The 17,383-nt window shown below is 40.2% G+C and overlaps 1 protein-coding gene across 1 annotated transcript in view; it reads left to right on the top strand.

Annotated features, from left to right (window-relative positions):
- Positions 1-17,383, top strand: part of DCLK2 (doublecortin like kinase 2) — a gene marked incomplete at its 5' end in the record, with an annotated part of 149,897 nt that overhangs the window by 107,031 nt on the left and 25,483 nt on the right. Inside the window, 4 exons of the mRNA XM_006019172.2 lie at positions 3,229-3,301; positions 5,314-5,422; positions 11,017-11,074; positions 13,882-14,001. Of these exons, the coding sequence (XP_006019234.1) occupies positions 3,229-3,301; positions 5,314-5,422; positions 11,017-11,074; positions 13,882-14,001 (360 nt within the window). The remainder of the gene's footprint in view (positions 1-3,228; positions 3,302-5,313; positions 5,423-11,016; positions 11,075-13,881; positions 14,002-17,383) is intronic.

Below are 17,383 nucleotides of genomic sequence, written 5' to 3'. Positions count from 1 at the left end.
TGGCTTTTTCCTCTTTTTATCACGCCATTAATTGGTTGAATGTGTGACCAGGTGACCACTTAAGGTGTGATTAACTAGTTACACTAGTTACACCTTGAGTGTAACATGTAGATGGAACCTAAATCTGTCTAGAAGAATGTGGTCAGTGTGGTTCTTCAGCATTTGTAATGCATCAGGCAATTACTTGCCCATATTGAGGGAAATGTTTATACACTGAGTATTGCTGTATGGTGTACCTACCAAGCATGGTACTGCTGGATCCCATTTATACTGGATTTACCCCATGAAAACATCAATGAAAGATTTTAATCAAACAGAAGACCAAACAATAAATTACTGCAGTCCTTTACTCCAGTTTGGGGTCCGGTGATACAAACTGAAATGAACATGCAAAAATAAATGAATATGTCATAGACCGTGAAGGCCTATTGTAAGTCAGTGCTGACTCAGAGCCTGTGATCTGTGATCCATGAGTCAAAATGCTATGCTTGCATTTCCTGGTGTTGTGCAGAGCCTTGTTTCAGCAGATACTGAGCTTAAGGCAGAGATGCATTTTAATCCTTTGTATTGAGAAGTACTGTAGTGTAACCCAAGATGTGAACCAGGCAGAAGCCCCAGGGAACAGGGAGGAGTGTCCTGTGAAGGAGGAAGACAATGCTATTACATATCTGTGTTTCATAAAGCCAGTCTTCAAAGTGTCTTGCAAAACTATGTGAAACAGCACTCTGCTACAGAAATGATGTTTGCTGTGTTTTACTGCCTTTAATTCATTGCATAAAGGTTTTTATTTTCCTTGTTAAAGTAAAACTGCATTGCTTTTATACTGTTGGTTGGTGTGAAGAAACAACTCTCCTTAACCAGTTGCGAAGGTAAAAATTAACTTGGGTACCAGTACATTAGAACATAAGTGCTATACTGGATCAGACCATGATCTATCTAGCCCAGTCCATGCCGTCTTTGAGGGCCCTGCCACACATTCAAATTAAAGATGGATCAAAACCAGCTATAAAGTTGTTACACACTTTCAAGCACTAACTCTGTAGCTGGTTGGCTTTTTTATAGCCAGCTAATCATTTTTATGGTGCAATATTTACTTTGCACCTGTGACTGGTCTAAATTTATTGCATGATTGACCAGTTAATTGTGTGATAATTACTTTGCATTTGCAGCCAGTCTGAATGTATTGTGTGATTAACTAGTTAATTGTGTAATAGATGTAATGTTTAGCAGGGGCCTGAGAGTGGCAGAAGTGGATGCTATTCAAGGAGAACATCAAAGGAGGTATCTCTAGAGTTACTTAATCCATATTCAGTACCCTGGCAGGATCTGTGAAATTTTGTTTCAAAATTGTTTTCTCTGTCACAATTATATTTATTTTTACACATTAATATATAGGTATTAAAACGTTCATTATACTGTTTAGAGGCACAGCAGCTTGAGGCACAGCAGCTTAAGACCGTTTTAGGTGCTTTTTTCTTCAATAGTAAACTATTAAGATGAAGAGCGCTATATATAAACTGAATGTTAGTACCTGCAGACTGCTAGGACCAGATTCTCCTTTTAGGCACAGAAGCTAGTGATAACAAAGCAAGCTTCCTTATACCACCCCCAACATCCAGGTCTAAGACCTTTCTCCAGCCTGGAAAGTTCATCAGTGTCCATAGCCAACTGCTTTCAGGGAGTACTATGGCTAGAAGTGTATCTGGCCACCTCTGATTCCTTACCCTGATTATTCACTCAAAGCTGGGTCAACTGTGAACAGTTTTCTGCATGAGTGAGCCTCAAATTCATGCCTCTGTGCCTTTCTTTCCCATGTGTTTCAGTACTAATTTAAATAGAACACGCATCAGAGTGAGAGTGGAAAGGTTCAATAAGTAAAACTACTAACTGAGGTGCTATTGTGGAATATTAAATGAGACTCTGAACCTATGGGGCCAATGCACAGCTTGTAATAGTTTGTTTTTATTGGTGGGTTTGAATCTGTGGCTTTGAGGTGACAAGTTTGTGTATTACATTACTTAGCCTTTGAGCAATCTAATCTCTTGTGATTAGGAGGGAATGCACATGCTCTGACTCCCTCGTGACCAAATCTCACTTTACGCACATGGAGAGAATTTCACTCACTTGTAATAGTCCCAGTAAAATCAGTGGAACCGCTTATGTTAATAGGGACCTCAGAGATGGGTCAATATGGATGCATTAATGTAAAATAATAATCTTGAACTTTGAGGAGAAAAATTATAAAAATGAAAGGGAAGGGAATAGAACTAGTTTTTAGGGTTGCACTGATAGAGATTTTTGGGCCAATACTGATGGCCAATTTTAAACGAGCCATATCAGCCAATACCGATCTGATTCCGATATGCGGCCCCACAGCATGAAGAGCAGCTGAATCCGGCTGGGAAGTGTGTTGTGGGGGCTGGCATGGAAGGAGGGAAGGCATGTGCAGGGGGGCAGATCAAGGCTCCCGCAGTGAGGGAGGGAGTGGGAGTGGGGCTGGTGCTGCCCGGCTGATGTGGGGTGGGGCACAGGATGGAGCCGTGGCTCATCTAGGAGACATGGGGGTGTGGCTCCTGCTGCTGCACACACCCCAGGAGGGCATGAGGAGAGTGTGCCCCAGATCTGCACACGGGGTAGGGTGGGCTGGGGCAGGGGCTGCGCGGGGCTCTTCCCAATGGGGGGACTGGGTGGGCTGCACTCGGGGTGGGCAGCGGTGGTGCTAGGAGTAGGGCTGTGGCAAATTTTGGGATGGCTGCAGCCCCCTAACCCTCACTCCCAGCACTGACACTGCTTCCCACCCCGAGCACAGCCCAGTCCCTCACTGGAAAGAGCCTGGCACAGCTCTGGCCCCAGCCTGCAGTGGCAGTCTGCCCCACCCCATGCGCAGATGTGGGGGCACATGCCCCCCATGGTTGCACGCAGCAGCAGAAGCTGCGCCCACCAGATGAGCTGCAGCTCCTTCCCATGCCCTGCCCCATCCCAGCAGGGCAGCACTTGCCCCTGCCCCACTCCCACTCCCTCCCTCGCCACGGGGGCCTTGATCTGCATGAGGCATTTATCTGCCACATCAGACAAAAAAGTTGATTACCGATGCTCTCAATTTTCCTCATATCAGTGCCGATCTGATATGGGACCAATGTATGGTGCAACTCTACTAGTTTTTGTAGCTTTTTAAAATTTACTATGGTAACGTTATCAAAAATAAGGGTCTCTTGCTTGTTTTTGTAGATTCTTCCTCATGGTGGGTCTTCTTCCAATGTGAATGGTGTACCTGAAATACCCCATTGTGAAAGTCCCGAAGGTAGGTGCTTAAACCACTAATTACTACCATTTTTTGCAAAATCTTTATTTACAAATATGTATTTGTTAGGTTGGAGATAGGAAAGTATGTTAGCAACTCTGTGTTAAATTCTGTTCTTAGATATTTGACAATTTAACTAGTGTCTTGAAGAAACCTTTACTGTGCTTGCTTTATCAGGACTGTAGAGAGAGAGAACATGTACAGATGGTCGTTCTTCCAGGAGAAACTCTACTGGGAGTGATTGAACCCTGATTGTTCCCAGGTTATTGTTTTTCCTGGAGCAGCCATTTTTGCTCTGGGAAAAAAATTCTGAACATCTGTACACTGTTCCAGGAGCAACAACTCTCCCAAGAGAACCTGAATGTCTGTATGTGATTTAAGATTTGATTATAAACAAAATTGTCTCTCTGTAAAATAGTAATAGTTTTGGTGCTTTGTAGGTCAGTTTTTTATTGGAATATGAATTAGTAATGCTGAGTTATTTACAAAAAGTACCCAAGTACTGTTTCCTGGAATAGACATGATAGAAGATCCCTTTTGTGGATGCACTGCAGGCCAAAGAGGCAGTGGTCTTAAGTCTGTTTCTCTCTTGGTTTCCCCTAGAATCTCAGTGCTCAAAACAATTTGACTCATCCCCTGGACTTTACATCTAGGAAAGCCCCTGAACATAGTTCCTCATCTGGGTGAGACGATCTTAAAATACACCCTGACCATTAATTACTCTTTTGTGGAGCTGTTTGGATCATGGAAAAGGTTTTGCTTCTCAGAGAGTGTTGTAACCTACACAGTCCTCTTAATTACTGCCTGGGTGCTGTGAGTTACAAGTCCTAACATAAGTGCTTATTGTAATAACAATATCTTCTTGATGCACTTTTTATAAGTTAATATACACAAAAGGTGGTTCTGATTTTCTTTTTAATGTATTGGCTTAAAGATCAAGGACGCCTTATAAAAAGAAGCCTCTATATTACTAAGGAACTAACTTCCCATATTAAGCCTGCCAGCATGCCAGACTTTTTATCAAATTTTCTTTAGAGGTTACTCATTTATATTTATAATCACCTCCTTATTCTCAAGCAGCAGTGCTATCTCTAGCAACAGCTTTACTGTGTCACTAACTTTGCAGGTTACAGCATTTACCAGACTAGTAATGAAATTGTACTTCTGCTACTTATTATAACAGTGCGGTCAAGGAAACGTAAAAAAATTCAGTAGATGGAACTTGCCACTGCCCATTTATAAAGTTCTCAGGAAGAAGTGCTAGCAAGTTGTTTCCTTAATGAAAGAAATCAGTGAAGATAAATCCCACAGATAGCATATATAAGACCAACCTGGTTTCTTGAGTGCTCCTGGAATACATGATGAAAGTATTACAATCTCAGTCTTCAGTATTTGTTTGGATATTTTGTAGCTTCATGGAAAAAGTCTTGCAGATGGCTTGGCTAAGAGAACTGAGAGAGTTTCACTGTCCTAAACAAAGAGGAAAAAAGAGTTGGGTTCATTATTTTTATGGTGTAAGAATTTCCCCAGGAAGATCTGTGATATACTTCATTAGTCATTTGAAAATATTCCTTGCTAGTTGAAGAAAATGTTTACTTAGACAATTCCCAAATGTATTGTAACTGCACTACATACATTCTTTATGTGCAAGAAAAATGGCAATTTAAAAAAAAAAAATTTAAAAAGGGAAAAGAAAGCCCTTTAATTGAAAGTTATTATGGCAGAAACACGGCTGCAATTAGAAGTTATAACTATCTTTTGGTCTATGCCATCATAAAATAATAAAATATTTCCCTTAACATTAGACAGGACAAGAAGATCTTGCTTTTAGAATATTAGCTTTCCATGTTCAGTTTTCTGTTTTAAAATAAAAACAAGCAAAGAAAGAGCTGTTTTTTTAGTTCGTATTTTGTCTCAGAATATATTTACATTGAATTCTTGGAGTCTGTGGGGATGTACAACATCACTGACTCTCACTTCACCTTTTTATCATCTCCCTTGTTTTCCTGCAGGTGTGAATGGAAATAAATTCTCAAGCTCTTCCACTATTCTTGAGAAATATAAAGTGGGAAAGGTGATTGGAGATGGCAATTTTGCTGTAGTAAAAGAATGTGTTGAACGGTGAGCAGGGAAGCTATTTATTTCGTTAATCTGTGAACTGCTTGTTTAGTGCTGTTTATTTCACCAAGTAAAACCCTGAATGTGTAGTAATATATGTAAGAAGAGTGCATTTTTATACGTAGATGAAGTTACATAGATATGAAATGTATGTGTATGTATATACATAATATGTACAAGAAAACAAAGAATATTTACAAGAACCTATGAAACAATACAAAAATAAAATGAAGTAGATAAAATTTGGCTTACTGAGAGCTAACAACAATTGAGGGGAGAGAAGAGGAGTGAAAATAAGTAATCTTTACATGTCTTTGACAATAATTGAACAACACAGATGACAACAGAAAAACAAATCCAGTACCAGGCTTTACCATATCACAGCTATAAACAACTAATCCCTGCAGCAGTGTATTGAATACAGTACAACCTCATTGAGACAAATCTCCATGGGATGGCAAAAAAACTTCATTAAAAGAGGGTGGTCAGTATAATAGGGTTAGTCAATTTGCTGCATCTAAAGAATGAAAAAAAATGGTTCCTCCAGCTGGGATTATTTAAAGCAAGGTTTTTTTATAAATGGGGCTTGTCATAATGAAACTGTATTATATTTAGCTCTGCAAACTTAATGCCTGAAGTAAAACTACTATCCCCAAAGTTGAAACATCCTCATATAGCTCAAACTCCTCTTATAGAAGTAGTTCAGGGAGTATCTCATGTAGGCAAGTTTGGGGTTTATTGATCAAAAACAGCTCCTCAAACCTGGCAAAAGTACACAGATTGCAAAGCACTTGTAATTGTAATGTGCTCCTAGTCAGATACTTTGCTTAACAATTAGGCTTTCAATGTTACACCTACTTCAGCATGTGTTTTCGTGCCAGAAAGAGAGAGTTCATAACACACTTGAGGTGACAAAGGGGTGAATTGCAGAAGAGATGGCTATGCAGATAGAGATGTAAAAGAAGAAAGATATCTTGGATGTTACTGATATCTGCTTATCCTTCAACAAATGGAAATTTTATCAGATTCCTACCTTGCAGACACAAGTACAAATGATGTGTAAGGATTCAGCACCAATTTTTGCCAGGGCTTCTGGTCACTTCTTTTACTTTTCCACTTCCATTCAGCCTTATCAGATCGGGCCTCAGCCAACAGGCTTGATCACCTGTCCCTTTTCCTGGCTCCTTTGAGTTCAAGTGACAGTGGCTATATATTTTAAATATAGCAAAGTTCACATCTTAGGAATTAAAATGTTCTTTAGTAGTGTGTTCATCCACATGCAGAAGATTGTGCTCACATGAGATCATGAACTTTCATCACTGATCTAACATTTCCATAGTTTTCTACCCTCAAAACTTATAAATGATAAAATAATTATGGAGTACTTCTCCTCCTGAAGTGGTGCATGGTTCCCTCACCATTAATCAAGGAGGAAGGATGAGCCTTAAACATATGGGCTAGGGACAGACATTACACATAAACCAGTTTCAGCGATCAGAAACTGGTTTAAACCTGTAACAGAACAGACATTCAGTGCACATAAACCAGTTTCAAAATGGCCAAAACCAGTTTGAGATAGACCTGGTTGAATGTACTAACAGACTTAACTGATTTGGCTCAAACTGGTTTATGCAGTGTCTGTCCAGGACATCTTGCTGGTTTATGATAAATCAGAAACCCCCGTATCCCAGCATGGTCTCTGGACTGGGCAGGGCTCTGTGCTACAGCTGCAAGGCTGACCCCGGCCCTCTGCTCTCTAGATGGAGCAGGGACCAGCCCTAGTGGAGACATCAGCAGGCACTGCCCCATTAAGGCAAAGTGGGCAGGGAGGGGGTTATCTCTTCCCTCCTTCCCCTCTTCCCCCACCGCAGCCAGGGTCAGCCTGTCTGCCAGGGAGCAGAGAGGAGGGGGCTGCAGCGGTGGCCCCTGGAGCTCGCAGACCCCAGCTGCAGGGTAGGGATGGAGGGAGGAATTAACCCTTCTCCCTGCCCCCTTCACCTTAACTGGACCATACTGGGTTGGTTGTCCCACAAAGTGGGGAGGGACTCTTCCCCCCTCTTCCTCCTCCCCCCAGAGGGTCAGCGGGAGTGCAGAGCTCACCGGAGTAGGGTGTCGGTGTGTGGAGTGTGAGAGAGGGTGCAGGGTGTAGGGACCCCCCACACACTTCCCCCATGGTGTGCAGCCCCCGCAGCCTGGTGGCAGCAGCAGCAGCAGGCACGGAGGTTGGGGCACTTGTGCCCGGCACAGGCATGGCTCTGGCCAGCACTGCACAGGGGGAGGGAGCAGAGCCTGCCTTATCCCCGTGGCTCTGCTCCCTGAGCCTGCAGCTCCAGCACTCACAGTGGGGGAAGCCCCGCACTGGAGCCGGCTGCTTCCTCCATTCCCCGCTGTGCAGGTCCCGGCACTCTGCCGGGAGTGGAGGGAGTCCCACCTCCTGCTTCCCCGTAGAATCTATCGTGGGGCTTCCCCTCTGCGAGTGAGGAGCTGCAGGTGTGGAGCTCCACAAATTCCTGGAGCAAAGGAATCTAATTACAAATTATAAAGTCTCATCATAGTCTTAATCGCTCATGATAGATCTTTCAAAGATACCTCTGCTGATTCATGAGGACAGATGTCAGAACAGGCTGGCTACTGCTGCTGAGCTAGAGTCTGCCTCTCTTCATGGACTCAAGTGCCTTATCATAAGTAATAATCCCTATCTCTCTGTGACCAATCCTGGAGTTACTCAGGAATCTTATCTAGTTAATTCCACCCCATTGCCTGAGCCAATGCACCAAAATTTATAAGACCTTTCATCTCAATGCAGGCCATTGCCACTTGAAGATACACTCTTCTAAGCTAGCTCACCTAAATTTCTCTCTGCTTTTCCAAATAACTTTCAAAAGTCTAGTCATCTACATCCTTGAAGTTTATATCTACTTCACTTTATCTACAAAAGCAAATGTCCTTTGGGCAAAGGAAATAATACCAAGTAAAATAGCACTTGCAGATAAGCAAGCCAGACAAAAATAGAAATGCCTTCCCTTGCAAAAGCTGGCAAAAGCAAATAGCAAATGAAGTCTGACAATTCTGGATCCCTCCTTTTTGTTACAAGATTCCCCTCAACTGACAATATTAGTTTTAAATGTTTATGTTGGAAACGTTCATAAGAGGAAGTCCCGTCCTCTTCATAAGATTGTGATTTTTTGTCTTTTGTTTTCACTCTTCAGAGCCTGTTTTACAAATGTCCAAGGCTTGTGTGTTAAGGAGTATGGAGTTAGAGGTATTACTTCCTAAAGCAAACCAGACAACTAAATTTGATCCCACTGTGCATAGTTACTACTTTAAAGCACCTTTTGTCACATATTACAGCATGCTAGGACTTAGGCTTATCCTGTCTTTGAACATTAACATCTTAATTCCTAAGCAATTGAAGAACAACTGGAGCTCTGGTTTCCAAAAGCTTTCAGCAATCCACTGTGGAAATCACTCTTTTCCTTCTTGGGAGACTTCATGCAAATAAACAGTACAAAGTTCTTGTAATAGCTATAAAGAGATTATGTTCTCACCCATTTCATTTTGCAGAAAACTACTTGTAGGAGACCCAAGTCATAAAACTTAACAGTCTTTTATGGTGCGAAGGCTCAAACTTGTGCACTTAATGCAACCTGTAAGCTGGGTATATTGAATTTGTTGTCCATGGATTCAGGAGCTCCTGTAAAATGTTTTGAGATCTGAGGATGTAGGATAACATTTGGTGTCTAGAATTTAGCTGAATTTAGTTGAAACCATGCTCTGTATAGAGCTCGACCTTCATCTCTGCTGCCTTCAGTGACTGGAGGTGCTGAAAGCATTGGATCAGAAATATACCACAGTAGCTGGTAATGCTAAAGGGGAAGCAAATAGTAGTCATGAATACTCATAATCTGGTTGTTGTTAATTAATGCCTTTCAGTTGCTGTTATTATACCACGTAGGAGCCCTAGTTATAAACCAGAACCTCATTGTACTAGGTGCTGAACAAGCAGAATAAAAAGATGGCCCCTGTCCCAAAGGGCTTACAATCCAAGTGATTTTAAGAGACAACAGATGGATACAGGCAAATGGACATGGGAGTACAAGGCAACAGCGATAGTGCAGGTCAGCCTGCTAGATAGTGGTATCAGCACACCAGAACCACGACCATTGTCAAGGTTAATATGGCAACAGTGTTTTAGTAGGATAGGAAGGCTGTTAATGAGGTAGCTTTGCAGGTGTTCATGGGGCTCTCCCATTCTTGTACAACGTAGCATGTGAAAATGTTGAACAGTTAAATGGATTTTACAGTTATTCATTTGATTATGTTTTTGCATGCTTTTAGGTAGATTACTCGAGTAGCATAGTAAACAGTTTTGTTGAATTATACAGTATCTGTTATACAGGGCTACATGGATCTGCTTAAGAAGATAGTCTTCCTCAAATGCCATCTAGATAGAATTTCTTTTTCTGTGCTAGGCTGGATCAGGTTGTAACTATGACAACATAGCAGACACAGCTGCACCTTCAAAGAAGAGATCCTCTTACAGCAGTGCTCACTGTGAACCTTTTAATACATGAATTAATGCCTCCATTTGTGAGGCATTAGTCTTGATTAGATGTATCTGAAGCAAAAAAGTATGGTTAGAAATGTAAAATGCGTACCTAAGATTACTTGCAGTGAATTCTGCTTTTACAGCAAATGTGTGTATTTATGCAAGATACATTGCAACAGGGCTCTGATCATCACAAGGGCCTGTAGGTACTATTGCAATGCAAAAGGCAATAGTTGTAATAATGGACTTAGTAGATTTCTCATAGTATTTAACATATTTACAGAATGCCATTCATAACTATGAGAAGTATTGTTTCGCTCTTAGAAGGGGCCAAAGACAGATCATTCTTCTTGCTTTTCATTTCTTTCAATACTTTTTTGCCGTGGAGAGCATTTTATGAGCTGGAGAGTAGAATCATTTGTAAAAACTCTTACCTTAGCATTTACTAAAAACAGACAACCTCTCTCTCTCTAGTGGTTTGTTTGTTTGTTTCCAATCTGTCAAATTTCTTTACAGATGTTGGTCGCAGTAGATTTTACATGGTAGTTTCAAAGAACTGAAAAAGTGCCTATTAAATCCTCTAAGAGTTTAGAATAATTGCCATAGCTTCTACATTCCTTGGGACTTTTCCATAAAGGCTATCATGTTCCAAGTTTTTTGGCTTGTTGCTGATTACCCTACACATGAGTCATCTAACAGCTTTGGTCCTATCTTCCTATCTTTATTCAGTGTGATTTGAGGTGGATGGTTTGGGGCAAATTTTGCACCTGGCATTAATACAGTGGCAGAACATTATATTTGGTCTTATTAGAGTGAGTCACCACTCCAGGCCTGGGATTAATGAACAAAGTGAAGTAGGTAGTGGTAGTCAGGGCAACAGCAGGCATGACTTGTCAGTGAGAAAAAAAAGAAGCAAAATGAAATCAGTTCTGCCATCAGTTTTGTCAGCTGTTCCCAAGGGTGAACAGATTATATTATGATGACATGTATTCTTAGAGATAACCAGAAACAGGTAGTTAACTAACATTTCTCTTATTTTTCTTGTTAGAGCCACAGGAAAGGAGTTTGCTTTGAAGATCATAGACAAGGCTAAATGCTGTGGAAAGGTAATGTAAACCCATTTGCAGGCATAAAAAAGTACCAAAAATAGCATTCACAGCTGCTAATTATACTGTGTGTTTGCATTTTGTAAAACTGTGACTTTTCAGAAATATCTGTTTAGCAGTGTTATCCTCCACCCAAAATGCAAAACCCAAAAATGTTAGCACTGTTAGTCTTTCAGCTACTAGAACAAAAAAAAGAACTAAACAAATTGTCGTCTCTTTTATTTGAGTAACAAAGGGAAATGCAGTATTGGGACAAAATGGAATAGAAAGAGAGAACACTATAAGGTATTGATGGTAAAATCTTTGGGGGAAGAAATGTGTCTCTGTGCTTGTATTTCATCTAGTGTAATGGGGCCCCAACACTGACTGGGGCCATTGGAATTGCCTACTATATTGTGACCGACATCAACAGTAGTAATTATTTTAACCAAAAATGTATTGAGATTGATTTCTAAAGCCTATAGTCACATCAACCTACTTCAGCTTTTGGGGGCTAAGGACTGTGAGAGTTTACCCGTATTTTGGCAAGCAAAAAAAATTAAAACATTGGGAAAAATAAGTATGAAATCTCTTTATTCTGCTTTAAAAATGCTGTTTTTCCTCTAATTTTGCCTCTCTCTTACCATCTGTTTTCATGTATATGCAAATGAATTTTTGGAAACAGTGTTTTGTTGACCATTGACATCCTCTTCTCCCTTAAAGTCATGGTTTAAACTTTGAAGTGATGAATTTAAAGTGGTTAAGCTTGGGCTTAACCATTTGTGAATTACATCAGACCCCTCCACTGTCCTGCTTCTCTTTTAATCCTGTGCAGCACAAGCACATGTTCTGTAATCAAGACCTGTGACTTGGGAGCATCACAAGCACCAGTCAGAAGAAAAGTTTGTGTACTTCTTGCCCATTTTGTTTTCTCACAAGGGTGTAGGACTTTGAGAGCCTCTGTCTCTGTGCCTGTTCTCTCCCAAGGTTTTTTTTCAGGTGGTTTAGCCATTTCTCAAGGTGCACTTCTCTAGTGGGTTAAAAAGAGCAGAGTACACATGCTGCCAAAAATGGATCAGACTAGTAAATCCAGGGTTCTATTTCATTGTTCTATCTTAAATGGTTGAACAGATTAGTGTCAGTGCAATGTAATTATAAATTACTCTGTCATAGTACTTTATGGACTGTTTAGCTAATTACACTTGTACATTAAACAGGAAGGTAGCAGCTTTAACAGTATGTGGGCATCAGTGTAATGCCCTGTCTGCTTTGGTGCTTTATATTTTCAGGTAGAGGACTTTGAGTGGAAGTGCATTATCTGCCCAAACTAATTTATTAATTGTAAATTGTCATGAGGTTGACATTTAAATTTTGCTCTGCCTCATCAAATAAATACAAAGAATTAAGATATAGTAAGAAAATGTAATGATTAACAATGCTAGAAATGTGCCCCTGAGATTGAAATGCTCAATTTTTTTTTGGCTCTGGAGGAAAGCAAGCTCTACATCTTAGATAAGCCATTCTTTTTAGTGAAGTAAATTATAACTTTTGGGACTTGCAGACCTCATGCCAGTTAGAAGCTTTGTTTTAACTTTTGCCTGAGATGGCTTCCCTAGGAATTTAAGTTTACCGTGTTATATAAATGCCGGTAATGCATAAAGCATAAATTGGAAGACTAGAGAGAAAGCAAATTGGGATCGCTTAAATCAGGATAAAGCTAAGTAATATTTGTATCCAATACTGGAATCTAGAATACATCTACTATTTTTTTTTCCTTTATGAAGCCCAGTTAACCATACTTTAATAATGCTCCTTCCTTCCAAAAGGTAACAGTCACCCATGTTTTTAACAAAATGTCTTCACACATTTTTTCTTTTCTGCAAAGCCCATTTGCTTGGAGCAGGCTTATGTTTTTGAATGACAGTTCTTCCAAACTGGATTTTAAAGTTGTGACCCGGTTAGCCAATGGATGCTACAGCTGCACTCTGATAGGATGAGATAGATAACTGGTATGTGGGTCAGGACCTTAAACCTTTAGATGAAATTAATCATTTTTACTGCTATGCAAAGTGATTTTTGACAAAATCACAAGGCATCTATACTTAACCCTCGAGATAATGGTGAAAGGTTTTCAGCCACTGTTTATGTAGAGTGTATCATGGCATGTGTATGTCTGCTTCCAAGGCTTCCATTTGCAAATTCACAAGGCGCATTTTACTAGTTTAGTGTGCTTAATATACAGTCTAATCCAGACACCACTTGAGGTGGGTTATCATCTCCCAAAATACAAATAGCTTCCTGTTTTAGATACAGACTTGTTTGTCTTAGGACAGGAAAGAAAGTGTGCGCCTTTCTTTAATCTTCAGTATAAAGAAAGGAAGGTATCTTGAATTCAAAAACAAATGCATTAACATAGATCTAACTATTGTAAGGTCTATGTACTTTCATAAAGGTTAAAACAATGAGGAAATACAATTCAACTCTGTCATATTTGGTGACAAAATAATTTCATTTAAATAGTAAGTAAATGGCAGGTTCAAAATCAGAACTCAATTACACAAAGCCCAAACAGTAACAAACCTCAATAAATTGGGAGCTCTTCTCTTTGTGAAATCCAGTCTGTGAATGAGAGTGGGTTTAGTTTCAAGTTAAAATATGTTGTTTTATTGGGATATGAACAGTGTAGCATAAGACTTGATATATTGTTCAGAAAAAGCAGAGAAGCAAAAAAGCTGGCTAAAAAGCACACCAAATGAAAATGTTTTTGGGTGTTTGTTGCTGATTTTTAATTTTTTTCTCCTGATTTCTCTGGATGTCTTACTTGACAGGAACACCTGATTGAGAATGAGGTGTCCATACTGCGCCGAGTGAAGCACCCTAATATTATCATGCTGATAGAGGAGATGGACACTCCTACAGAGCTCTATTTAGTGATGGAGTTAGTCAAGGTAAAGTAACATCAGAGAATTTTCTCTGGCATTTATCTCTACTTAGTGTGAAATGTAGAATGATTCCTGGATCATTATGGTCTGAGGAGATGTAATCAGATGGGTATTTCAGTGGGAACTTCTATCTTTAATCATGCATGTGTTGTTATTAATAATCACATACTTTAATAGAATTTGCACTGCTTCATATGGAAACAGTGCAATTAGAATTAAACTATCATACTATTCCAATAGCAGGGGTTTCAAGGTATGAGCACTGCCTACAGGAAGATATTGCTAATTTGTTGTTCTGCGTTTTTATAAGCTTTTATTGTTGGGTCTATTAGCAGAAGACAAGCAGTTTTGTCACCAACTTGCAAAATTTATATTTCACTGTTTTTAGTTGTTTTTCACACATAATGGAGTGAATCACTTCAGTTTACAGTGAATTTGTTTTTCGTAGACAACAGGCACATATACTAAATAACTTACATGTTCCCAGGCACATCTAGAGACCTTTTTCTTCAGCTCCCAGAAGAAACAGGTCTACTACTTTCTCTACTACTCCTCTCCAGTTGCTGGCATTAGTGGCCACTGTCCTTTACCTTCTGCTGACCAACAACTACATGGTGCTACTATACTTGAATACACATGGAAAGTTTTCAGTGCCAGCAAACTAGAAATTAAGTGTTACACTGCATTCTTCTGAAAATTAACAAACTAATACCCTCATGAAGTTCTTTCATGGGCAGAATGAGCAGTTAAACCACAGTTTTTTGTCATACATAGCAGCAAAGCAGGCAGCATAACTTGTAAAATTGTTGTTAAAGGAAAGAGCTGAAAGTATGCAGAAGAAAACAGATTAAAATTCTTGAGGTAGTGTTATTTCAGTATAAGATTTTTTTTTTTCATCAACATATAGAAATATTCTAAAATGATCCCAAGACTTGTGTAATTAGTAGTACTTCCATTTTGCTTGTTTGGTGATGAGATAACTAGTATCTATCATTTGAGTTGGAAGTTCCTTTGTCAAAGCAGATATTATCAAATCATATCAGTTGAAGACCCCTCCTTCAGACACAAACACACATATGCACGCAAATTCCTCTGGTTTCGAAACTGTCATATATGAGGGTGTTTCAGAAAGTAATAGCAGTTTTGAAATAAAATCATTTTGTGTGCAGTGGGTGGAAAGCTACATAATAGCAGGGAACACTGATGGCAGCATTGTTGAACTCACCCAGCATTTATGACTATGACATCAGTGCTCTACACAGTTGTAAATGATGAATGCATTCAACAATGCCATCATCAGTGTCCCCCACTGCTGTATAGTTTTCCACTCACTACACACAAAATTATTTTATTTCAAAATTGTGTTATTTTCTGAAACACCCTCATACTTGGAGTACAGATGTATATATGTCAAAACCAGCAGCCACATTTTTTTCATCAACATGTTAGATATAAATGAATTTAAATCAGCTCTTATCTGAAAACTTGGCTGCAATCAAGAACTTTTTTCGTAACAGTTGCTAGAGTGAAGCACCCAATGAACATCCGTATCTTTTGGCTTAGTCCTACTGTGAGTGCTCCGTTTCTTCTCCTTTCCTGAAACTGTTTTTATGTGGCAGTTGTTTTTCATTCCTAGGATACAACTTCTCTTCATTTTATAAATGTAAAAAAGAATTCCAGGCTCCATATATGTTTCCTAAATTGCTGCATCTTTCATCTGTGCTGCAATGCTTGGAATTCCACCCACTGCTCCCTCAAGTCACTCCTACAGTTGTATCCAGGGAAACCATGACAGGGGCATCTATTTAAACTAGTGGAAACACCACTTATGTGAATTCAAAAAGGAAAAATAAAAAACCCTCTGACAAATGCATGAACTACATTGCATTCAACTAGAGACAGGCTCATAAAGCAGAATATAGACTCTGTCACTTACTGTATAGGAAAAGGATGTCATAGCATCTTGCACTTTTATTTTCCTGGGTCAGCCTTATTTATTGGTTGTTTCATTAGTCTTTGCACTGTATCTGACTTGTCATTTGCTGTAATTAATGATGACCCCTCATAAGGACAGGCTTCTCTTTGTGCTAGGTAGGGTGTTTGCAAATAGCAAATAACAGTGTATATGAACTCTGGAAAATGTGTAATATGATTGAGAAGGCAGAGGTTGGAGGAAAGTAAGGACTATTCTCACTTAACTGATGAGGAATTGCAATACAGGGAGGTCAAGTGACATGTCCATGGTCATTCGCAGGAGGGCTGTAGTACACCTGAGAATTGAATTCAGATGCTCAGGCCAGTACCTGAGTCACAAGATTATCCTTCCTTTCCGTGATCCGTATTGATGAGACTAGCACTTGCACTTCCTGGTGCAAGTGCTGGCGTGGCCAACTAGGGGCATGCTCTTCTTGACCTGCTGCTTGCAAACAGGGAAGAATTGGTGGGGAATGTAGTAGTGGATGGCAACTTGGGCAGCAGTGACCATGAGCTGATTGAGTTCAGGATCCTGAGGAAAGGAAGGGTGGTCAGCAGCAGGGTAATGACCCTGGACTTCAGAAAAGCAGACTTCAACTTGCTCAGGGAACTCATGGACAGTATCCCCTGGATGCCAGTCTGAGGGAGAGAGGAGTCATGAGAGCTGGCTATCCTTTAAAGAAGCCTTACTGAGTGTGCATCCTCATACACAGGAAGACTAGCAAGTATGGCAGAAGGTCAGCTTGGCTAAGCAGGGAACTCTTCAGTAAACTAAATTACAAAAAGAAAGCTTATAAGAAATGGAAACGTGGATAAATAAGTAGGGAGGGGTATAAGAGCATTGCTCAGGCATGCAGGGATGAAGTCAGGAAGGCCAAAGCGCAACTGGAGTTGCAGCTAGCAAGGGATATGAAGGGTAACAAGAAAGGTTTCTACAAGTATGTCAGTAGCAAGAGGAGGATCAGGGAAAGTGTGGGTCCCTTACTGAATGGGGGAGGCAACCTTGTGACAGAGGATGTGGAAAAGGCTGACGTACCCAGTGCCTTTTTCACCTCAGTCTTCACAGGCCAGGTCAGCTCCCAGACTACTGCACCAGGCAACACAGTTTAGAGAGGAGGTGAGCAGCCAACAGTGGTGAAAGAACAGTTTAGGGACTATTTAGAAAAGCTGGATATATACATACATGGGCCTGGATGGGATGCAGCTGAGGGTGCTGAGGGAGTTGGCTGATGAGATTGCAGAGCCATTGACCATCATTTTTGAAAACTCATGGCAATCAGGAGAGGTCCTGGATGATTAGAAGAGCACAAACATAGTGCCCATATTTAAGAAAGGGAAAAAGGAAGATCTAGGGAACTACAGACCAGTCAGTCCTTGGAAAAATCATGGAGCAGATCCTCAAGGAATCTATTTC

The sequence above is a fragment of the Alligator sinensis genome, unplaced genomic scaffold, assembly GCF_000455745.1.
Source record: "Alligator sinensis unplaced genomic scaffold, ASM45574v1 scaffold169_1, whole genome shotgun sequence".
NCBI lineage: Eukaryota > Metazoa > Chordata > Crocodylia > Alligatoridae > Alligator > Alligator sinensis.
This window is presented reverse-complemented; position numbering and strand designations above follow the sequence as displayed.